Raw genomic sequence first — 26,452 nt, forward strand, 5'->3', positions numbered from 1 at the left:
TAAAATTTCAGCTTCATTTGAAGTTTAATGGGAGTAAAAACGAAATTAAATCCTATCTTGGGATCTAATTTAGATACAATTTTAATAGTATTTCGTGTTCGAATTTAGATACAACAAATTTTTTTTCCTTTTGTGAAAAAAATTGAACATGGTGAAGAAAAAACAAACAAACAAACATCGAAAGCTTCAGCATCATTTAAAATTCAATGGGAGAGAAACAAAACTAAATCTTATCTAGCGATCTAATTAAGATGCAAACGAATTTTAGTCTTATCTCTTGTTCCATTTTAAATTGAATAAAAACGAAACTAAAATCGCATCTTGTGTTGTACTTTAGAGTTAACAAACGATTTTTTTTAATGTGAAGAAAATAGATCACAGGAGAAAAAAATTCGTTTGAATGGGAAGAAAAAAAAATTCTTATCTTGGGATTTAATTTTGAAACAAATTTTTCACTATTTTCAGGAGAGCAACTAGCATTTTGTGTTGTAAGAAATCAAACTCCTAAATTTTTAAATTTTTTTCGTGTTTTGGACTGTCTTGAAATTTTTTTCTTAATTTCTTTTTGGTAGAACATTACGTATGCTCTGTTTCATACCACATTGCCAAAATAAGTTGGCGAGAATATAAAAATACATCAATCTCACTGACACAGAAAACACGCATTTTACTTATTTGTAAGAGTTGCTTACTTGTGTTAGTTGTAATAATGCAAGAGGAAAGAATGAAAATTCAAAGCACAAAATATTATATTGCACAAAATGAATTTTATTTCTTGTGAACGACATAGATTTCATGAACCATAAACATATGCAGATTAAGGAGATATATTTCTCAGAGAGAATGAAAGAAGCATACATCGGGGTTTTCAAAAATACAGGACATTATACTTTGAAAACAAACATGAATCAATCAATTAGATGTTTACGAAGCTCGTTTGAGAAAAATTATTTCGAAAGAAATGTTGAAAGAAAAAATAAAGGAACATCAGAAACATTCATAACTAGACCTTCATCAAATTTGTACATCGAGAAATTATCACAAAATCTATAATTTTAATATACAATTTATTATATGAAGATTACTGAATTCCTTCATAATTCTATATTCACATATTATCTTTAAGATGTAAATGGGATTTTCATTCAAAGATTCACAATATATGGGCGTATTTACAGTGATTCAAGAAGGAATATAACATTCTAAATATATTCTGTTTATCTGTATATAGTAATTTATACAGTTTAGAAAGGCAGTGTGAATATATTACTATTATAAATATTTTAGAATCAGAAAATTTTTCATAGTACTTAAATTAATATTGACAAAATAAAATAAAACTAGATATTTTTTATTAGTATATAATAAACTTAGGGGTTTGAAATACATCATTTTTTCTTGATAAAACTATTTGAAGTTTAAATGAATATGGGATTAGAATTCGGTATTGTGTTTGAATTTTTTTATTTAAACATTTTGAAAGGCGCAATATAACATCATAAATATATTATCTTTACCTGCATAAAGTAAATTATACAGTTTAAAAAGGTTGTGTGAGTAATGCTATTACAGATGTTTTAGCAGTTGGGTAATGTTTTTGATATTGAAATTTAAGTTAACAAAATAAAGTGATACTGCATACTTTTTATAAGTATGCAGCAAATTCAAAGATTTGAAATGATTTTTTTTAACGAAGAAATATTAAGTATAAATGAATACATGCGTATAATTTGGTATGGTTCTTATATTTCTTAGTAAAATGTTTTTAAAAGTGCAATAAAAATTATGGATGTAAGATCTGTTAAATTTAAAACAACTGAGCAAGCAAACCAAACAGAATATAAACTTACTTATTGTAATTAAAAAAAATGATTTTAGATTCAGAGATTTTCATTTTAAAAATAAAACTTTGTGTGTGTTTATATGAAAAAGATTAAGTACTTTAATAGAAGAAATCGAACTTTCAAAACTTCGAAAATTCATTATTTTCTTGAAAAAATTATTTTATTATGAATTAAATTAATCCGTCTCCTGATTTAATAATTTTTTTGAAAAAATATTCTAATTTTGTTATTACGATGAATATAAATATGCATAGGTATCTGAAATCTGTATTGAACAAAGAATATTTAAAATTATTTTCTTAAACTTATTTGTAGTTGAGAGCTGAAATTATCATTAACACTTGTAAGAAATGTTTTTAAAGTCTTTCAAAAACTCTCCTTGATTTAAGAAATAAAATGTAAATAAAAACTTAAAATTAAAAGTATGAATACTTTGCTTAGCACAGTTAATTCTGATTTTATTTTAGATGCTTATATAATCTGTAACAATAATTTAAAATTTATTTTATTATTATATCATTATATAATTTGCATCTATATATATCTCTAACACTATTATCTTTAGGTAAAGAATTAATATTGTAAAATTCACGGTTGACTTATGGCAAGCATTCATTACACGTTTGGCACCTATTATGGATTGAAATTTTTCAAGAAAGCATTTTTGTAAATTATTCACATTAAAATTTACAATGCACTTTGTGACTGATCTTTCATCGTAACACATAGAACAAAATATACAGTTTACTTTCGTAAGAGCAATCAGCGATTAGAGGGGGGATTGGGAGAGATACACTTGCATTTGGATAGTATCACTGTTTCAAACGTATGATACAAATATTAGTGTCAAACGAAAAAAAGATATCTTTACAGTTTATAAACATACACAATTACCCTGTTGATAACGAGGAAGACTCTGAGCTGCTTCAGATTCAGATAAAATTTACGTTACTTTCCTCTGAAAAATTAAATTAGAATGTGCGTTCGTTAATTCAACCAGATACATATTTCCGTACGGCAAATTCGTTTTTTTTAATCATCAGACATGGATTGAAGACTAGGTGTGGATAATGGACAACTGTAGCATGGCTAATTTTAGACTATCATTCAATGAAATCATCATATACAGCTCAGAACATGAAATTTTTTTTTTAATTTTTAAAAAAAGAAAACAAACCGTCAGTGATTGCTTGAACCATCTTCTTCGGTCAGTGCCTGGTTATTTATCGGACATGTTTGTATGTGCAATGAAGCGTCAACACCAATAGCTTTCACAGTGGGTCTCACATCGGAGTCAGGATAAGACGAGGAAGTATTTATGGCTGCATCGACGCTCACGACATTGTTAGTGTAGCACGGACCACTGTACTGTGAGTACTGTAAATGATTGGATTCGGTGTTATCGACTGAATTATCTCCGGCAACACCATTCTCCATAGAAGATGGCGGAGAGGATGACCTCCCCCAACAGAATACATCTGATGCACGGCTATCAGAATCTATTCCGTTCTCAACGATGGACAGGGGTGGGGTCATTGTGGTTATGGGAGGCATACTAACATTAGGTGGGGTTGTTGACGATAATTCTGAAGAAGTGTTACTGCATATAATGTCTCCCGGTACAGGAGACACTTTTGATATAAGGATAGGTGAACCAGGCATTAAAGCTGGATCTAGATTATTTAAGTTTGGTTCGTTTGTGTTCGGCTTTGTCGTCACACTGTTAACAGAGATTTGCGAAGACGGTCCGTTGATTACTGGGCGTTGAGGTTGAGGTACACATCCAACGCTTGTAGCGGCACTGCTGTTGCCGTTGACTGCAGTTGCTGTTGTTTTGCTCTTGGTTGATTTTTTAGTTGAAGTTTGAGAATTTTGTTTTTCACCGGATGTTTTCATTTCCGCAGCTTCCGCGTTTGAAACACCATCTTGTTTTTTCCATTTCGTCCTCCTGTTTTGAAACCAGATTTTCACCTGTAGAGGAAAAAAAGAAGATGAGTGAATTATTTTTTTATGGTTATTAATTTGAGTATAGTTTTTAAACTAAAGTAAAAAACTAGTTTTTCGTTATAATAACTTTACACTTTCAATCAGTTTCCACAATTGAATTGTTGATACCATTTCTAGCTTTAAGTTAATTAAGCTAGTTAGGTGACAAAAAGATAAGCGAAAATTATATGAAAAGAAAATAAGAAAACTTTATTGATATCTTATACACAAATAGTTCAACGCACAAAGACATATGCATATAATTCCTTAGAATATATTTTTATTTTATTTAAATAATTATTTTTTTAAAATAGAATTTCTAATTTTTTGTTATCTGTTACATTTGTGCTCCACTGGCATCGTTTTAATTTTAACGCGAAAACGTTTTAATTCGTAAAGAAGGGAAATATAATATCTGATTTGAAATTGTAAATCTTGTTCAGATTGTTTTTCCTCATAACTATTTGTTAGGGGAATTATCTTTGCTTTATATGAAGAAAATTATAAATGAATCAGAAAAATGTCACAGCTTTGCATTTATCATTTAAAAAAAAGTATATTTGATCTAGTTAAAATACATCGTAGCTAAAAATGGCTTAATAACTTATATGGTGATTAAAGTTACTGGCCAGACCCATTACTTCTTTAATCAGTCATGTTAGCCCACATATGGTATTTGGAGCTGTTGTGTTTGAAATTATCTCAGCGCAGACTTTAATTATATTCATAGTAAAATTGTATTTCCATAATTTTAATCTGGAAATTTTTAAGGGTGAATTTTAAGCATCTATTATTATCGGCTAATTAAGAAGGCTCGAAACTTATTTGCAAAATAAACGCAAAACTTCAGTTTTCACTTCGGTGGAATGCTTTCAACTTTATTACAACATGATTTTCCAGGTGCGAAAATTGAACAGGTTGAAAAGCTAATTACAGAAAATTTAAAACTTCACCGTTGTAACGTAAGCACGTCTATAATCATTTACGACAGCTAAAATTCGAACATCGAAAACAATTTAGAAGGCACGTGTTTGAAATATGAGACGTTCAGGTTTTGTTTCGAAGCGAACACTTTAACTCCATTAATGAGCGGGACCGTTTGCTAGGTTCAAAAAGGTCGGCTACTAGCGCCGCCTACCGGTAATCGTGTAAAACGTCTTCTAATATCCCGTCCGCCATTAATCAAGAAATGGAAGATAATAAACTGCCTTCATAACGTCACTTTCAACGTTAAATGGGGGCGGGAATTGCTTCAAATGGCAGATTAAAACTTACTTAGGCAGCGGGATAGTTTAGCTGATGTAATGAACTCACATTGCTCTTTTAATATGCTCGTTTACTGCCAAACGATCGTCGAAGTGGGCGCCATGTTAGGCCCAAATTAAAATAGCGTATCAATTTTATTTATACTTTGTAATTTCGTTATCGAGCAACTCAGCAGAATGTATAAGGCAAGGAAGGTGTTATTAAATATGAAGTGGTTACTGATATGAGAAAAGGTTTTTTTTGTTTTTTCATTTTAAGGGTGAGAAAAGCGATGAGGCTTCATTAGGCTATTAAGGAGGTTTTGAAATTTTGAGAACGTAACTCAAATGACGCGTTATTTAAGTTTTGATTTGATTTTTTTTTCTCAATCTTTGTTTTCGCGTAGAATAATTGGTTTTCTAAAATTAATTGCCTGGTATTTGATCCGTGGTTTTCATAATGAAATTCAAGTCAGGAGTAAAACTGTAAGGAAATAATGTATTTGACTTCTTATATTGCCGAATTGGAAATTTTTATTTTGAAGGACTCATTTTTGATCATTATAAAAAATAACGGTCATAAACTGTTTACTTGTAAGTATATTCTCTTGAAAAATGCATAAAGAAAGCTTATCTACGTTTCTGATAGGTGTTATGTTTTGAAACTGTGTTACGCTTCACTTCTAAAAAACAAAGCATAGTTCTTATACGCTTGTGATAAAATTTCTAAAGGATAACATTTCAGTTGAATAGCAATTAGTTTCGGTATTTTTTTTGTGCATATTTTTAATCCTGTAAGGAAAGTAAATTTTTGAAATCTGCTTGTAACTGCTACGAGAATAATCGGAAGACAAATTTTTTCATAATATATCATACATCTTTCTTAACTAGGATTGAGCAATGTTAAGTTTCTGTGATTAGGGTTCGAATTTCTACAGAGGAATGTTATTGCGAAAAAAGTTTGAATCATTACAAATTATGATCAGAGGGTGGATAAGTGCAGCAATTGTTTTTTCTTCATATAATTTAGTCATCGATGTGTAATAGAAATAATTTGAGTTTTATTAAATCTAAAAAAGGACTATATTTTCTAGACAATAACGCTTAAAATCCTTTGAAACGTCATTGTAATATTTATCAGAAATTGCAAATATGTACATGAAAGGTTTTAATAATGGTTGAAGGAAAATGTGAATTTTTTACGTTTTAGTTTATAAATAAACACATTTTTGAGGCATTTTGAAATTTTTTTTAATGCGAATTTCTTAAAGTTTATGCATGGCTACGTTTCTGCATTCATTTGTCCAGTGTAAGAAATATTTAGACTGAAAACTTTATGGTTTAAACTTTTGATATTTACATATGTGACGTTTACATATTTTGACGTTTACATATTTTGACGTTTACATATTTATGTATTTATGAGCTGGTTCTATGGGAGGATAATAAAGTTTAATAGACATGTATTTTTAAAAAAAAATTATGATAAGTAATCACAGAATTTAATTACAAAACCGATAATTTTCCATTGATTTAAATTAAAAACTGGAATTTACAAATTGTAAAATTCTATCAGGTACTGCATCAAATTAATTCTTCCAGTGATTTGCAATATGACTCCAATAAAATAATAAATATGACTTCAATAAAATAACTTGAAGAGGGAATGAATTATTATCTGTTGTATAGTTATGAAATGTTTGCTGCCTTTTCTATTATTTCCAAGGAGTTTTTTAGATAATGGTTTTAATTAGTAAAGTTTACACTGCTTTCTGATATATTATTTTATGGAATCCACACACTCCAAGTTAAATTTATGTAACAAATAAAGTAACTTTACTTATATATGACCCTCTTGAGGGCTCACCGTTTGAGTGAATGGTGCATAATTTTGTACACAGGCGTTATGATCTATGCGTCAAAGAATGATGTCAAAAATTATTATTTAGCTTTCACTATTACAGTGACAGAATTTCGAAATTTTTAAATGACAACACCCAAACCGCGATGGTTTACGTATGTCCATGAAGTGACTCAGGTTCGTATTCTAGTGGTGGCTGATTGCTACGAATTATGCTCCCGGCTTGCATTGACCGCAGTACTGCCTTAAAATATCCTCAGTGGTTGACGGATCATGACTTAAAGTCCCCTTATTGTCGGGCTAACCATGGGAGGTTTTTGTAGTTTTTCCTCTCCATATTGCATAAAACTATCACAAGTATAACGTTAGAGTAACGTTAGAATAAAAGTTATTGTTAATAGAATGATTTCTTTCTTTAAAGGTGATGAAAAGTTTTTAGCGCAGTCAATATTAAAATTTGTATCGAAGAATTAATAATATTTTACAAAATTCGAAGTTGAAGAGATGCCATTCCGATTAATTATTTTAGAATGAATGAATAAAATTCCTCAGTAAAAAAAATCGGAAAAATATATTTTGAGTTTTTTACTTTGTTGATTGCAAAATGGTGTTTTTCTTTTGTTATTTGAATGTATTTTTATTTTGTCGAAATCAACCAGGTAATTTTCAGTATTGTATTTTACTATGGAAGATACAAAAAATAAAAGATTTATGTGTACGATGCATTCCTTTTTTACAATTATAGCTTATTTTTAAGTCCTGTTTTCTGAAGAAGAAAAATTCAAAAGAAACTATTTCACAAGTGAAACGAAAAAAATCTCTCTATAATTGAGAAGTTGTTATCCATAATAGGATTTGTTGATTTTTAAATTTTTAGCTGATTGCTCTTATTTTTGCTTTGGGGATTTTAAATTGGAATGTATTTCCGTGTCCAATATTTTACCGGTTTGGCATTTCGTCATTCCTGAACTACAACATTAAATTCAACTATAAAAAGGTGAGCACATTTCTGCAAATCATTTTGGATTAAAATACTACCTTTCCTTGAGCAATCTTATAAACAATTCAATACGTGTGTAATAAATGTAGATTTGACATCGAATTGGCATGAAATTCCACCCAGTGTGTTTATTTAGTCGCCAAAATGGAACGAAAACATTAACTAATAAATAGATTTTTGATTATGTTTTTTCTTATTATCCAAGTCTAAATATTTTGAGTTCCATATATTTCTAAGCTTAATGATAAATGGCTTTTGTGTTTTGCTGTAGAATGAGTTCAACTTGTTTATTTTGCAAACAGTTCAAGAAAATATTTTCCCCTCCTTCAGAGCAGATAGATCGAAAAGCTCATCAAAAACTTTCTTTCCAAAGCATTTAGCTTCACTTATTTATCTTTCTTTTCTCGCCCACTTTTAGGTTAACAAGATTGCCTTCGCGTTGAGGAATTAATGCCCGTTAGACGCATTTAGAGACTTATACTATGTCAGCCGTAAAAATACGAATCATGCGAAAGATTCCTAGTTTATTTATAGAATTCTTAGGCCGAGAAGGAAAAGAGGATTTATAAATAATAAAAAAATGTCGAGAGTTCTTGCCAGAAATCACAACCGTCCATTTGTTTCAGTGACTTGTCACATACAGTCAATAGAACAAGGCTCAACGCTAACTGCAATTAATGCGTGAACAGACACACGAAACAAGTCGGCCGTGAACCCCATTCGCCTAACTCATTTTTGACTCCAGTATTTATAGCCTATACCTAACTCACTATACAGCCATGTTTTCCGCCTACCCTTGCGTACATTTCAGTCTTTGTGCCGACGTTTCTGATAGTCTGTTAAATGGATGTGGAGTTTTTTTTTTTCTTCCTTTGGCTTATTTTAACTGAATCTTTTTAGGATTTCTTTTTTTTTAGTTTTTTTTGTTAATTTTGTGCTTTCAGTTTATTTTTTTTTTCGTTCGCGTACAGTAGCTCCAGTGAAATGTTTTCGCTTCACGGTTTGTGAACCGTTTCAACGAGAGATGAAGGGATCATTAATTAGAGTTCATTTACGAACTTGGAAGGGACTGCGATTTATGTTTTGTTTCTTTTGTGGATGGGTTACGTGGGTGGCTTTTCCAGGATTGACTTAAAAGAGTTTTGATCTTATGTTTGTAAATGAGGATATTTATGGCCTAATTTTAACCACGGAAGTATTTTATGGGCAGATTTTTTTTTCTCGAATTAAATGTTTCTGATAGCTTTTATTTGTGTTAAGTCTTTGGATGTTTGACGCAGAGGATGTAGACAATTAAAAAATAAAATGAAATTCGAGACAGCGATGATTAAATTTTTCATTAATTTAAAAAAAGTAAGTTATGTTTCATAATTTTTGATGATATTTCTTTTAGATACATGTTCTCTTTTTTTCACCGAAGTTTAACACCCTACTCATTTTTTGGGTTTTCGTAATCAATACTCAACTTCGTAGTCTTTAATCCAAAGCAAAAGATAAGAAGACCGCTGGATCAAGCAATGGGACAAACTTGTCTTCATGGATGACTTCTTGAGGAAACTAACCTACACTTGTGTTACATTAGGAAAAAAACACGAAAGCTTTCTTGCTGTTATCCCAACGGTAAAGGGATCCTAACTCAGGATCCGTCTACATCATAGGATATCTTTACGGCAGCACTGTGGCCAGTGCGAGCTGGTAGCAAAATTCAAATCAACCAACCATGACGCTGAGATTCTAACATGGGCCGCCTCATTGGTAGTCGAGCACTTAATTACCTGGGCCATCTTGAGTTTGTTATATTCATTTATTTATAACTGGCGTTAATCAGCCGATCCAATTCTGATATTCGCTTATCATTGTTCAACTCCGTAGCTTCGTAATTTTGATCCTGACCCAAAAAACAAGGGAACTCCTGGATCAAGCAGTGAGACAAACTAGCTTTTGTGGAGAACTTTTTAATGGAACTGACCCGTATTTGCGTTACTTGGAGGAAGAAAAACACGTAAACCTCCCACGGCTAGCTCTAAGACAAGGGGATTCTAGCCCATGATTCGTCTACCATTGAGGATATATTACGTCAGCACTATCGTTGGTGCGAGCCAGAGCAGTATTCGTTCCAACCAGATTCGAAATGGAGTCTCCTCATTGGGTGACAAACGCTCTATCACTTTAATGATATTTATTTAAAACAAGTTTTTAAAAATTATGTAAAAATATATAATGATCATTACCTTACAATAGGCACGAGCAAAAACTGTTTCCAAGTCAAAGTCTCGATTTTATAATTCCCCATACGCGAATAAGAAGAATTAGCCTTTTTTTTTCTTTCATGAATAATTCTTATTTTGTAAATCCTTTGGATTATCATAAAGAATGAATACCAGGCCATCGCCAAAAATCTCATTAGTGTAGCTCTAGCGCGACATAATAACGATATTAAAATTGCGCAATTCTCAAATTAGCTGTAAAGTCAACATCGGAATTTTTTAATATATCAGATATATTTCTAGGTTTTTGTCATTTCCCCTCTAAGAGCTTTTAAAATTTAAGTTACAAATTTTTTTCTTCCAAAGTGAATTCTCTCATCTAAAATAACGAAAATTGACCAAACCTAAACAAACAGGAATAATTATCATTTCCTTTCAACAAATCTTGCATAGAAATCGATTTGACACTATTATCCAATGTCATTAAAATGCTAACATACAGAATTATCCAAATTTTAAATATTGCTTCAGGTTTTTCCTAAAAGTTTTAAAATTTACGAAACAAGAATATTTAGGCAAAAGTGAAACCCCTATTCTATAATTAAAAAGTCAGTATATGCTAACAAGAACAATTAGCATTTTCTCTGAACGTATCTCAACAGGGACATCAAAATGACATAATTATTCAATTTCTTATAATGTCAACTTTAAGAATTATAGGTATTTTACTACATGTTCTTCCTAAAAGTTTTAAGACTTAAGATACATAAATATTTTGACAAAAATGAAACCTCTATTCTACGATTAAAAAGTCAGTATATGCAAACAAAAACAATTAGCATTTTCTCACCACGTATCTCAACATGGACATCGAAATGACATATTATTCAATTCCTTATAATGTCAACTTTAAGAATTCTCAGTATTTTACTACATGCTTTTCCTAAAAGTTTTAAAACTTAAGATACAAAAATATTTTGACAAAAATGAAACCTCTATTCTACGATTAAAAAGTCAGTATATGCAAACAAAAACAATTAGTATTTTCTCACCACGTATCTCAACATGGACATCGAAATGACATAATTATTCAATTTCTTATAATGTCAACTTTAAGAATTATAGATATTTTACTACATGTTCTTCCTAAAAGTTTCAAAATTTAAAATGCAGAAATATTTTGACAAAAGTGAAACCTCTATTCTATGATTAAAAAGCCAGTACATGCAAACAAGAACAATTAGCATTTTCTCCACACGTACCTCAACATGGACATCGAAATGACATAATTATTCAATTCGTAGGAATGTCAACATTGAGAATTATCAGCATTTTAGATTCTATCAATCAAATTCATTCTGTGGGGGCTATGCAAAACTATAATCTCATTAGCCTGCGGGTGGCTTTGGTTTCTGTCTCAATTGGGGTTAGTTTTGTGGCAAACGAAGCTTACTAGAATAATCCTGTTCAAACATTTACTCTCTACGATAAATACAAATCGGGCGTATCAACATGCTCGTTTAATATGCGCTTTTAAAACCTTTTCCCCTTTTACTGCTCCAAAACGGATCGCTATAAGATTGATTATTTAGAAATTGAAATGGGAATGAAAGTGGTGTGTGTCAATTCCACTTCTGACCAGATTGCGGCGATTTTTCTATAATATCATTTAAATGGAGTATGTATTACTAGTAGCTTTATCCGGTCATGTTCGGGTAAAGAAGGCATTTTATTAAGTGATTTGTATAAACAGTATGAAGGTTTTATAAATTCGTGCTTGTATCAATTATTTTATATTCACTTATGGCAAGAAAAAGCGATTCAGGATCACAAATATTTCCTTTTAAATCATCCTTAAATTATCTCATTGAATTGGTGCTTATGTAAAGTGCGCCAGGAAAGAAAAAAAAAGAAACCACCCTGACTAACTTTTGATCTAGAGATCGGATCTTCACGTTCTACGACTCCATCTTAACGATTCGAGAGGGTGACCTCAAATATGCTAATTAATTAAAGCAGACGATATTTTAAGATGCGAAATCATACAATCATACAGAAAAACGCATTTTCTTTTAACAAACATTCTTTTTTTTTCGACGAATTCCGATTTCTGATCCCCAAAATATAGGACGCAGCCGCAATTTTGGAAATATCGTCCTAGTATATTGGTCAGGGAAATGATCCAAAGTTTGGACCCCTTAATGTTAATTTTATTATTATTTTTTCAATATTTCGCCATATCGTGGGAACTTTTTTGAGCAAATTAAAAAATTTTTGCACACAGTTATTAAATTCGTTTATCCAAAGATGCTATGCGAAAAGTAAATATTTGTAATATTTATTATTTTTTACTATGTTTTTTATTATCTTATTTATTAATAGTAAAATGGAGTTTTGAATAGTAAGGTATACAATTTATTACATCATTTTAAATTATCGAATTTTTCATGGCAAAATACGAGATTCGAGTGAAATCGGTTGAATAGTTCCCGAGAAATTGAATTTTAAATACACGACTTTCTTAAAATTCGATTTCTCCGGAACTATTCTATCAATTTCTCTCAAATTTATTAAATAAAATAATAAGTATTATTAAATAAAATAATAAAAAATAATAAATATTAAATAAATGTTATTTTTGCATGGAATTATCTTTAGATGAATGAATCTTATAATTGTGTGCAAAAATATTCAAATTTTTCTCAATTCTCTTCTTGAGATATAGCGACATGCGCCAAAAAGTAGAATTAACATTAAATGGTCAACACGTTGGATTGCTCTTTGACTAAACTGAGAGGACCAGCACTAAAGTAACTTAACTAGCTTAGCTAACTAGCTCAATTTAACTAGCTTATAACTTAACTAATATAACTAACTAGCTTAAAATAAATTACAAAAATTATTAATAGTATCTAAAATTATTTAATTCAAAATTATATTAAATTTAAAAAGCTTTTTTTGGGTATCAAATTCTATAGATACAGATATTTTTACAAATATTCTATCCTAATAAAAAGAAACTAACTGCATACAAAAAATTTGCTTAACTTGCGAGTTTTTTATGAGTTTTTATTAAAGCATACATTGGTTATATCTTTACTAACTAATACTTTGGTATGCGTCTAAGGGTCTTGTAAAATATTTTAAAATTACTATGCATTTTTAAACTTTTTCTAGAAATAATTCTTTGTTTTTGTTATTAATAAAGTTTATGAGCGATGTTTTGTTTTTCAGAGATTAAAGAAAGAACGTTCGTGAGATATTTTAAACGTTTAACATAAAATATTTTTTTCCATCACACTGCATCGTCATACCATTTTACGCAGTTTTATAAAATAAAAATTTACATTAAAGAGATTTTAAGTATAATTCATTGTTAAAGATATTTTCATTCTTAATTTAATGAATACAAATGTTTGTGTGAATTACATAAAGCTGTCTGACGAAAAAAAAAATAAGGTAAAATAACCATAGTATATAATAATGACATTTCTTTTAAAAAAAATCAAGTTAATAACACCAAAATATACGATATTTAAATCATTGAGTTGGTATTTTTTTTCTTTCACATGGTAACGGTTAACCGGAAATTTCGGTTTTCAAAATTATAGTTCTTATTAAAAAATATTTACTGAAAAAAACATATCTGAAGAGTAATTTTAACCAAAGAAATAGTTTTTAAGCCATTCTCTGAAGTATCATGATAAAGTTGCCAAATTTTGCCACATTTATCAAAGTTTATTAAATATTATGAAGCCATATTTTATTGTTAATTTTACCAAAATCATTACTGAAGCTCTTCGACAAAAATTACCAAGCTTTTTGGTGTTTACATATAGCCAGGAACGCGGTAAATTTTACCATATTATGATAGTTTTAACCGTGATTTTTTCTCAATACATTGCTTTTTTTAAATTTTAGAGGCATAAATTTATATTGCAAGCGCAATTTATTTGCTACGTTTTTAATTTTTTGTTTTATTTATCTAGTTACAAAACTGTATATTCGCTACCCAAATGGCCTAATTGAGACTTCTGTCTAATTAAGATAACTTCTGTAACAAAATTTATTTTCACTTCCTGTGAAAACAGAGTTTGTGTGTTATGTCCGAAACAGAAGTTGTTTTCATTGCTTCTTAAAACAGTGTGTATGTGCTAAGTCCGTAACAGATTTTGTTTTCATTTCTTCTAAAAGCAGAGACTGAGCGCTGTAAGTCTAAGAGTAATTTTCACTTCTTCTTAAGGCAGAGTCTGTGTGTAAAGTCTGTAACAGAGTTTTGATGTAGATACTGTTATGAGGTTATTTACTGTTTTGTTCTTTTGTAAATTCATTTTTTAACTTCAATCCCATGCATTTTTAAGTTTGGAGAGCCAACTGCTTTTGAAAATTTTTTGATTCGGGAGAGCCAAGTGAATTTTTAATAAAAAAAATATACATATATATGGGACAAGTCATTTTCACTTTCTGTTAAAACAGAGTCCATTTGTTAAGTCCATAACAGAATTTTTTTTCACTTCTTCTAAAAGTAGAGCCCGTTTGTTAAATCTATAACAGAATGTTCTTTCATTTCTTCTAAAAGCAGAGCCCGTTTGTTAAATCTCTAACAGAATGTTCTTTCACTTCTTCTAAAAGCAGAGCCCGTTTGTTAAATCTATAACAGAATGTTCTTTCACTTCTTCTAAAAGCAGAGCCCATGTGTGTTAGGTCTGTAAGGAAATTTCGATGGAGCTTTTCTTATGAGGTAGATGACTGTTTTGTTCTTTTCTAATTTAATTTTTATACTTTATATGATGCCCCAATCTCGTGCATCTTTGGTGCGTTAGAACCAAGTGCTTTTGACATAAAAATGTTATTACAGAAGCTAAAGCAGAGTTCGATTGTTAATTTTATAATAAAAATTATTTTCACTTTCAGTTAAGGTAGAATTTAAAATGGAAGAAACTTTCACTTTAATTGAAGAAATGCTGGATGGTGTTTGCAAAGTGTTTCAGTTGGAGGGCTCGTATATTGTTTGAGATTTTACAGTTTTTATTTCAACAGAATGATTTGTTTTTTTTCCTGTATCAGTCAAGTTCAAAAATGATTATAAAATTTGACATTTTCATTCGCTAGCATCTGCCACATTTTTCATGAATAAATCATTTAATAATAATAAAACATACAAAAAAAATACCAGAATATAGTAAAATTTGCAGTACTTCTGGCTTAATGCTAACACCAAAAAGCTCGGTATTTTTTACTCAAGCGTTTTATATTGCTAAAATTAACAAAATATTATTTCATATTGTGGGATAAAACTTGGTAAATGTTTTAAAATTTGGTACTTATGATGCCGTAAAGCATCGTTTATTCGGTTAAATTTACTTTTCAGTTTTGATAAATGTGAAGTGAGAAAAGTAAAGAAAATTTGAAGTAATTATAATTTCTTCAGATACTACATTGAAAAAATTCACAATAGAACATAGTTTTTTTTATATGTGATAAAATTTGGTAAATATGGTAACTTTATCATAATACCTTAAAGCATGACATAAAAACGATTAGGTAAAATTTACTGTTTAGTTTCGTATTTTTTACTAAGCGTGTGGTAATGGGAACTATAATTTTAAGGAATAGAATTTTCGGTAAACCGTTACCATATGAACGGAAAATTATTTAATGAAAAATTTAATATAAATTCCATATACCAGATTTCATTAACCAGAATTATATATTTTTAAAATTAGAATTGTCATTTCCACTGATGACGTTAATTATACCAGATTTTTTTCTTCCGTGTACACTTAATTATTGATAAAGAGAAAAAAATTATCATGTAAACGCAAACGTTATTCTCTTGTATAAATACTTAATTTGAACTACCAAAATTAAATTTGTAATTGCAAGTTTGTCATTATTTTCTCAACGCGAGGAATGTGCAAGAGACGTAAATGGATATTGCACCACTTGTCTTCTGAAATATTTTCCCCAGGAATAAGAAGAGTTGATACAGATGCGATTTAATTAAAGGGGATGGGAACGGAAAATTTAAATATTTGGCAGAAGAATTATTTACGGATCTGCTATTTCATGATTTAAGTGATCGCAATCACTACCCTCAAACTGTTTGAATAAGTTGGCTAATTATGAGGCTTTGCAAATAAATAAATAATTTTCTGTTTGAGAACTGTTGATTTCAGACTCAATAGAAAAGAAGTTCAATCTCATGTAAGTGATTTAAATTTTTAAAGTTATGTAATAAGCTGATGAATATTGTTTACAGCTTTATTCTTAAAAATCTCAAAATTTTAATGATTTTTGTTAATAATTTTAAAATATGAGGCATATGTCTGTTGAATTAAGGGGATTTAATGAGTTTTTCATTTACCCAAAACAACAGTGATTTATTTTAAAAGACAGTTGAATGGATTGTGATAAAGAAATAATGAAAAAGATGAAAAATATTTACCATACTTCTCTATTAAAATTTTAATTTTTTTAAAAATAAGTGATTTAAAATTAATTAAAACAACTTAGGTTAACATTAAGTAAATTTAAGAGTTATAATTTACTAATGCGATTGGAATAATTTTTATCAAAGAACTTCAGCCAGTTTGTCTTTAAAAATTCACACCCGATTCATTCTCTGCTTTTAGAAGTGAAAAGTACTCCCGTTACACTTCTAAACACACAAACGTTACACACATAACACTCAGTGTCTGTTTTTAGAAGAAATGAAAACTACTTCTGTTACACACATAACACTCAGTTTCTGCTTTTAGAAGAAGTGAAAACTATTTCTGTTACACACATAACACTCAGTTTCTGCTTTTAGAAGAAGTGTAAACTACTGCTGTTACATACATAACACTCAGTTTCTGTTTTCAGAAGAAGTGAAAACTACTTTTGTTACACACATGACACCAGTTTCTGCTTTTAGAAGAAGTGAAAACTATTTCTGTTACACACATAACACTCAGTTTCTGCTTTTAGAAGAAGTAAAAACTACTTCTGTTGCACACATAACACCCAGTTTCTGCTTTTAAAAGAAGTGAAAACTACTTCTGTTACACACATAACACTCAGTTTCTGCTTTTAGAAGAAGTGAAAACTACTTCTGTTACATACATAACATTCTGTCTCTGCTTTTAGAAAAATTGAAAACAAAATCTGCTAGCACATACACTCTGCTTTAAGAAGCAATAAAAAGAAAGTATACTGCATGCGATGAAATCTGGCATGAAATTTGATAATTAAATTTCATGACAAACTTTATATTTAATAAGCTAATTTTTGTAGCATATACGCTAGGTAATATAAATTTTTTAAACGTTCCATATTATTATTACAACTTTAGACACTAACTAAGAAGAGTAAATGATGCTAGTATAATGGAATGGTACTAATATAAGTGCTTTTCCGAGCATATAATGGTTTTATAAAATTAATAGTGAAATATTTTATAAAGTCTATTCTTGAAGAGTGGCATAAAATTTATAAGAAAGCTATATATAATCTAATACTGACAGAAATAACTGATAGATCATCGTTTGATTTTTCTAGTTAAAAATTTGTACACCATATTTACTCCATTTTTGTAAATTTTTAAAAACGCTCCCCTATTAACTGATCACTCAGTATTTATTTCCACTTTTGCTTTAAGTAACACTAAAAAGAAACAATAAAAACAAAGCTTTTAAATTATCCAAATAAATCTTAATAGCTTCGCCAACAAAAGATCGTTTCATTTTAACAATTCACGCCTTTTTAAAAGAACATCCCTTAGGCGGCTCTCATTTTACCTTGCCTCTTTTTTTTTTCTTTACATTTCACACGCTCGATAACATTTTACTTTATTGAAAAAAGAAAAAAAAAGGCTTAGAAAAAGTTGAGAATAAAAGAAAAGTCCGAAAAAAATATCTAGAACAACTTAATCGCCGTTTAAAAGTCTCTTCAATGGCGAACTGAGACAGCTACAGTAATAAAGTGATTTTTAAGCTACTATACTTTACTTTATTGGAGTTTTTAATAGTATGCCGTACGTCTTTCTTTTTTCCCTTTTTTTTTACCTTGTAAATTTTTTTTTATCTACCCGGGTAATTTATTCTTTAATAGGATCAGGGTTTTTCTTTATTATTTTCTGTCTTTTTAATCTTTTTTTAATCGTATTTCCTTCTTTCGCTCTCGTTTTTTTTTTCGCTTTTTGCTCCGTTATAGAAAATTTATTTACGTTGAGCAAAGAATCAAGAAACCAAAAGGTAAAGAATGGGAAATGAAGGTATGAGCTTTGTAAAAAAAAAATTGAAAGAAGAGAGGAAGAAATGATGGAAATTCATCCGTTGGGGATAATTTTCTGACTGTGATGATTTTTTTTGAATACTTGGGAATGTGCGTGTGAACATAATAGTGTCCTTTGAGGAAAATAAAGTACCGTTTTGTAGCGATATTGTAAATTGTGTCCTGTGGCTCATTGGGGAAGCTCTACATATTTACAAATTTAATTAGGGTTTAGCATACGATGTTAAAATTTTGTAAAACTGCTTAGGAACTATTAATATAAATTATAAAAGCATATCTCACTGTAAAAGAATAATCATTCTCATAATGTTTTTTTATTTGATTGTTATTTTTTATTTAAGCGTTTTTTTTAAAAAAAAATTTTTAATTGTGTGCACACAGTGAACAACTTGGGTGTATAGTTTTTGGTATTTTTTATAGTGCAAGTCAGTACATTTTTTTTCCACTTTTCACTAGCTTTACAGTTTTATTTATTTATTCATTTTTTCTCTGCATGTTTACTGACAACACATATTTTCATGCTCATAAGAATCAGTTTATAGTTTGATTGAAGAAACATTCCGTCCAAAAAGCAGTGACATTTTTAATGGTATACTTGCACTAATTATTTTAAACAACTTGTCAATTTTATTGCTTTCATACACAATAGCTGAAATTCTGTACTCAAAAATTTATTTAAATTTACCTCAATACCAAACACGGTGGCAATTATGCACCAAATTTTCAATTTATAGTAAATGATTTTCTAGTGATTTTTGTAACACAATTTTTCGATGTCGTGTCTACTTTTATAAGGTCGTCGGAGAGTTTTTAAATCAGGTTTACATGCAAAATGATCGAAAATAACCATAGCTCGAATTGAGTGTTTAAGAAAGAAGGTAAAGCGATTTATTTCTTTTATCAAATTTTTTATTTTTGCCTTTTGTTAACTTTTAAAAAAAATAAACTAATGAAACTAAACAAGTCCGTATTGCGTGAAGAAGGTAAGGCGATTTATTTCTTTTATCAAATTTATTATTTTTGCCTTTTGTTAACTTTTTAAAAAAATAAACTAATGAAACTAAACAAGTCCGTATTGCGTGAAATCGTCCATTTACATAAATCATTTGATATATGTTGTTAAACTGAAAAAGGACTATAATAAAAGACTATATAAAATAATTCAAATCTCAACAGCAAGTTTGCCATGGTTGCTCTAAATTTATAGTAACGAAGGTAAATTTAACGTGTGTAGAAATTTAAAGTTTCAAAACTCACTTAATCGATTACAGTTTTTGAATATGAAGACATCGTCTGAAAAGTTACATTAGTAATGTACTAGCCACCTTGACCTTGCTTAATATTTGAATTGTTAAAAAAAATTGATAAGTAAGCACGCAACTTCTCGTTTAGTTCGGTTGAAAACTGAAAAGCGTATTTTGGCTGTGTGCATTTTCGTAAAAACGCATTTCGAGTGGTGTCCATTTTCATTAATACTCCTTTCAAGCTGTCTCCAAATTTAAAGTTTCACCGAAGCATTTCTTTTATTATTTTGTTTTATTCCGTAGTAAAAAGTTTAAAGGTGAACTGTATAAAATGTGTTTTGAGTTTTCGCAGGTTTCAAAGACTGGAGCGCATTTTTTTGTTTGTATATTGTTCGAGAAATATGCCAAAAATCTTATTATAGAGTAAAATTAAAGCTGTTCTTAATAAGATCTGTTGCCATTTAACTCTATAAATAACACTTAATAATATAAATATCGCTTATTTGCGAATAATGTTCTATTTTGTAACTTATTGTAACAGTTATTCATTACTCCTTGGCTATGCTTTATCCACCTTAAGCTATTGAGCTTCATACTAACTTTGAAAGTGGTGCAAAATGTAGAATTGAACATTGAGAAAAAAAATTATGGTCAAAACTACCAGAATAAGGTAAGGCTTAATATGCTTTTCGCTCTATGGGAACACCAAAAGCTCGCTAATTGTTATTGAAACTCTTCGGTTATGATTTTGTTAAAATTGACTATAAAATATGGTTTTATAAAAGTTATACAATTTGGTAATTCTATCATGATAACTTAGACCATGGCATAAAAACAATTTATTCGGTTAAATTTACTTTTCAGTTTTGTGTTTTTTACCAAATATGCGGCAATACGAATTACAATTTCGAAATCCAGAATTTTGGATAAACTGTCATCATATAAATGGGAAAATTACCCAACGAATGGTTTAAATACCGTATATTTTGGTTTTATTAACCAGAATTATGTTTCTTTTTTTTTTTTACAAGAAATATTCATACCATACAGTTGTCTTGCATAATGGTAATTTTATTGGAATTTTTTCACCGCAAAGAAAAGTCACAGTTCTTAAAATTGCGAAGTTGTTTCGATAATTTTTTTTAAAAATAATTATTGCATTTTTTAAAAGTTATTGCAACATATTTCACTGTTTAAATTCGCACAAAAAAGTAAATATTGATAATTATCTGTTAATTTTAACACACATATATTTAAATAGAAGAATCTCCGGTAAAAAATCATGTATTTTTAATAAGGTTGTTTTCAGGTTTTTAAGAGCAGACAATTCCTTTTAAGCAGCTAGTGCATATATATGTTACCGTTAAAGTGTAGAATTCAGGTACTTGTAGAATAACTAGGTATTTCCAAAAATAACTAGACAAGTCAGTTATAGTATCTAATAGATAAATAATTTCATACTTTACCTAGTTATTCTATGAAATAACTATAATGATAAACCATTAAAGTGAAAAATTAACAATTTCAAAGTTATTTTATAAATTCATTTATCCCAAATAGCTAAAATCTCTCTAAGGTATCCCAAAATACATTTTATCTCTATTGCGGTTAGTTAATTAATTGATAAATTATAAGAAAAGCAGATAATATAACTTATTTTTGCTCATATTGTTCATACAATTTGCTTTGCTCATATAATTACGTCTAACAGCAACGGAATGAAGCGTACCCGCACACACGCCATTGCAAAGCAGATAAAACCGTTTTAAAGTATGCAGCATTTAATACTTTAACGATCAAGTAAATAATCGTTATTCTGTGGAATGCCCATTTAAATAGTAGAATAAAATAATTTTAATAAAATAACGTAGAATAAAGTAACTTTAACTGACTTGTTTGGTTATTTCATGAAATACCTAGTTATTCTATGAAATAACAATGCTCACACTTTAACGGTAACACATTTAAATTAATGTTTTTTCGAATTAACGGCAGTCATTGTGTGCTTTTTTTTTAAATATTTTTGTAGGCGGAAGAGCTTAAAAAATATCCTTACAAGAGTTCGAACTTTTGATAACTCTCTTAGTTAACTATCGGGATGATATCTTTTAAATTGCAATTTTCCTTCATGATTTTAATAATTAAATATGGACTTTTTGGAGAAAAAAAATTTTTTTTTCGAAATTTGCTTAGCCTTTATACACACTTATTAATATCCCTTTGATGCATTAAAGCTACTTTAAAAAATCCCTTCATTGCACTGATAAAAAGTTTTGGTAAAATTTCCATATTGTATGCTGAAAAAAAACCATAATTCTGCTAATTAAACCAAAATCTACGGTATTTAAACCATTCATATGGTAACGGGCTATGTAAGAATATAGCCCGTTCACAATAATGGCTTAACGGAAATTCTGGTTTTTAAAGTTTTAGTTCTTATTACTACTCACTTTGTAAAAAATACTACACTGAAAAGTAAATTTAACCGAATAAATAGTTTTTATGGCATGTTCTAAAGTATCATGATAAAATCACCTAAGTTCACTACGTTTATCAAAATTTATCGTATATTATCTAGATATATTTTATTTTATTGTTAATTTTACCAAGATCATTAACAATTCGCTTCGGTAAAAATTATTGTGCTTATTGATGTTTTAATAGAGCCAGAAACACGGTACGTGTGCCTTTTGGCGCGTTCCCGTATTCTGGTAATTTTGACTTTTTTCTCAGTTCAAATCAATTCATAATAAACAGGGATATAATATGTATATTCAAGTTCAGAAAATAAATCTCTGCATAGAAATAAATCCTTGCTAGGGTTGAAGTACATTTGTAAGATATTTCGGCTTATTATGCTTTAATATTGTTAACAGTAAATTGTTGTAATTAACCAATTATTAAAATAACTAAACTAATGCAAAAAAAAAATAAATTTTACCACATTTTAACGCACATAAAATAATATTTCATAGTTATATTTACCAAAACTATTACCAAAGCGTTTAGGAAAAAATTATTGTTTCAATTCTGGTTTTTTTGTTGTTCCCAGAGAGTAAGAAACACGGTTAACTTTTTGATAGTTTTGATGATACATTTCTTTTTCAGAGAAGGCTCAAATATTATGTTCCGATTGATTTTCTCTATCTGTCAGTTCATTATTAATCAATGAAATGAAAAATACTCATATAGTTATGCGAATAAAACGAACAAGCTAATTATTTTTAAATTTTTATAAAAAAGTAATCCAAAATCATATTTAATTTACATTTTATCTTAAATCAAATACAATTAAAATATTTCATAATTTGTTGTGTTAAAATTTTACCTCGTATTTCTAAAAATATAATCCTCTCTATTTGAACATTGTATTTACTGAATTTTTCAGTATTCTTAGAACTAATTACCATTTAAAAAGATTCGCCTGAGGTTAAGATGTATCTTAATAGAGTACTTTCCTGCTAATTGAGGAAATTGTCGTTATGCCTATTATTGTCTTAATATTTTATTACTCTGTAATACCATCATTATTATAGGATCAGTTTCTGTAAATCCTTTTTCAAAATCTCAAAAAGACGTCAATGGTTTCTAAAACAATGATGATTGCGATTTATCTAAATTAAGACTGTTTATTGTTAATTTCATTAAAGTTAACAACAAAAATTAAATTGATAAATTAAGGAAAATTAATTATACGTCAATACTCATCAATAATTTTTTACAAAAAGCGAAGGAAACAAACTCATATTTTTTTAAAAATTTTATTTTAAGCAATTTATTGGCATGAAAATATATGATCAATATTGCAGGTGAAAATGAGACAATAATCATTCTAGTCTTGCATAAATATTTTTATAGGTGTTTTGCTTGAAATGTATGTAAATTAAAATAACATTTGATTTAGTGCTTGAAGGCGAAATCGGAATTTAAATACGTTGAAAGCAAAAAGAATTTAAAAAAAAAGAAATACAATTGGCTCAATATATTAAGTATTTAAAGAAAATTGCTTTGATAATTAATATTTGAATAATTAATATAAAATGTATGCTTAATGAAACTCTGTTTTTAAACAAATCAAAATATTTTCTTTCGTATTTGATGCGTTAATTATTAATTAAATTATTTTGTTTATGACACGAACTGGAGTACTTTACCCGAGGCATTTCTGTTTATGAAACAACAGGAATAAGTAATTGATAATACAAATAAATAATTTAAATAAATACCTCTGTTTAAATAGTTAAATACACGCTTGAAACCAATAGCATGTTTATTGTTAACTAAATCAAAATACAATCTTTCTTTCAAAATATAATTAGGCATTTGCTTCAAAAATAGTCATTAAAACTTTTAAAGACTTTCAATTGGTTTGATAGTTTTTTTTTATTTATATTGTACAATGAATTTATTGAGATTATTAAATGTAATAAAAATTTCATTTAAATAATTATTGGAAATTTCTATCTGTATAGTTTTGATGCTTTTTTTTTTAAAGTTATTATTTCAGAATATGTTACCTTGAGAATTTGAATTAGTTTAATTTACTTTCTTAATCATTCTCACATAAAAATTAAATTTTTTGTTGTGCACAGTTAAAGTATTTTTTTTATTGAAATAATGTTGTATGTAATGGTGTATGATGTCTTATGTTTACCGCAGAAGTATAGGGTAATTCTAGATTAGATGGCCATTAGCCAGTTTAAATATCTCCAGTATGACTTGAATAAAAATTTTATTTGTTTAAAAAAAAACCCAAAAATAATTGCCATAGAATCCTGTTTTATTTGCATGAATGCTGATTCCTTTGTTAACGACATTAGTTCCTCACAACCTCTCCGTAGTGCTTGGAAATGCATCTTACCCTCATTTACCCCCTCTCCGCCACTGTAGTTTTTCTTGTTTTGTTGTTCTTTTCTTTTTCTCTCGGCTTTTGTGGTTTTTCTAGTTTTGTTTCGCGCCCTTATTTTTGCATTTTTCGTTGGAAACTTTGCATTTTATATTTCAAATACCTTCATTCTTCTCATTCACGTCTGGCAAGTATTAAAAATAGGTGCCTGTTTTTTGAGCACAGCAAATGAAGTTTTCAATCATATAATATCTTACCTCTTCAGTTTCCTGGGCTTACTTATTTAATATATCCGGTATGTGTTGATATTTTACAAACCGTTTCACAAGAATCAGTTTAACTTGTTTATTAATTTGGGCAAAGCGTTGCTTTCCATGATAACAAAGAGTGTTTAAAATTTTACCACTCGTCAAATATTTTTTTGTTTTTTTAAATGCAGAGGTTATAAATTTTTCAACTAGATGGACTTATAAGGCACATATATTTTCCAACCCATGTTCCTGAATAAAATCTTGCATAAAAAGCTGCGAAATATAATAGGCGAGTGACACTTTTAAATTCAGTAGCCACCTCATTTTCAATTTTAGGTGAGATGGCCACATAAAAGGGAGGAGTGATAGCTTTTTTTTCATTAGTGCACGTATTGACATATCAGACATCATATTAAGCATTAACCTGAACAATTTAAAAAAAAAGAAAAAGCAAGTCTTATTCTTGGCCATAGATGGCGACACTGAAAGCCAAGAAACGCACCCTCTGCCTAAATTCACTTGGTTTCACCAAGCGAGTTTGTTGGTACAGGCAAGTGACATTTGAAACAACAACAATAAAAAATAGCAAAAGTAAGTAAATAAAATGTAATTCAGTAAATTCTTATTCACCACCACGGTTAATATTTCTAAATAAATGAATCTAGCAACGAAATTTTTGGTTTCGTTAATGGTTTTATATTAATGGTCTCCATTTCAAGTTCACTTATTCACTTTATTCACAAGCTCACGTATTTTCCATGATAAAATGCATTGTTTACAACTTACAGGAAGTTTTGTTTTAATGGTTAACTGGATGAAATGTGTTATTTTTCATATTTTAACTTCACTTTTCTCTTACTCTTTTGGATGATCAACTCACTTCCACGTTATAGAGATATGGCCGCTTGTAACGCAATTTTCTATAAATTTTTTCATATTTTACCCTTAATATTTTATTATTTTTTGATTAAAATATGTTGAGTACATGTATGAGAATTCAAAATATATAAGCATTTATTATGTCTCTTCTCATAGTACTTATATTTCGATTTGGGAAAAAAAAGAACTTTGATTATCTATCCTGGGCTTAAGCTAGTTCATAGTTTTTCTCAAGTATTAATTATAGAATTTGTCAACGTTAGTAGGTTTCTTAAAATTGTATTAAAATAAATTCAAATAATGTTTTAATAGTCTTAATGTGTTTGTTTTTAATTGTTTAAAATAATGTTATTATAAAATTCAATAATTCTTATTTATTTATTTAAAAGGCAAGATAAATTTAGCATAATTTATTGGAATTACATTGTAATATCTGAAAATTGTAAACTATAGTTAATATTTCTTTCTTCAAGTTCTGAGTATTAAGTTTTTTTACCTTTTTAGAAAAAAATTGTTTCAAATTATATGAAGATAACTGAATTATTTATTATATTTAAACTGAATATTATAATAAATTTTTTGTTGCTGATTGTTTTGCGTCAAGAATATGCATCAATTTCCTTTCATTACTTAATCAACCTTATTAAATAATTCATTTTTTTGTGAAGAAAAATTCTTTTTCTTTGATTGAAACAATGATGTGATGATATATACTATTATTAAAAAATTGTATGATTAAGATGTAAGATGACGTAAGATATTACTGTCATAAACAACTTTAAATAGTTTGTTGAATACAGAGAATATATTGCA

General features: G+C 28.7%; 1 protein-coding gene across 1 annotated transcript in view; it reads right to left on the minus strand.

The window, feature by feature from the left end:
* Positions 1-747: 747 nt before the first annotated feature.
* The window catches only part of LOC107457290 (homeobox protein NK7.1), a 109,406-nt gene continuing 83,701 nt past the window's right edge, over positions 748-26,452 (minus strand). The window contains exon 3 of the mRNA XM_016075428.3: positions 748-3,815. Within this exon, the coding sequence (XP_015930914.2) occupies positions 3,024-3,815 (792 nt within the window). The 3' untranslated portion in view covers positions 748-3,023. The remainder of the gene's footprint in view (positions 3,816-26,452) is intronic.

This window comes from Parasteatoda tepidariorum, chromosome 2, assembly GCF_043381705.1.
Source record: "Parasteatoda tepidariorum isolate YZ-2023 chromosome 2, CAS_Ptep_4.0, whole genome shotgun sequence".
In the NCBI taxonomy this organism is placed as follows: Eukaryota; Metazoa; Arthropoda; class Arachnida; order Araneae; family Theridiidae; genus Parasteatoda; species Parasteatoda tepidariorum.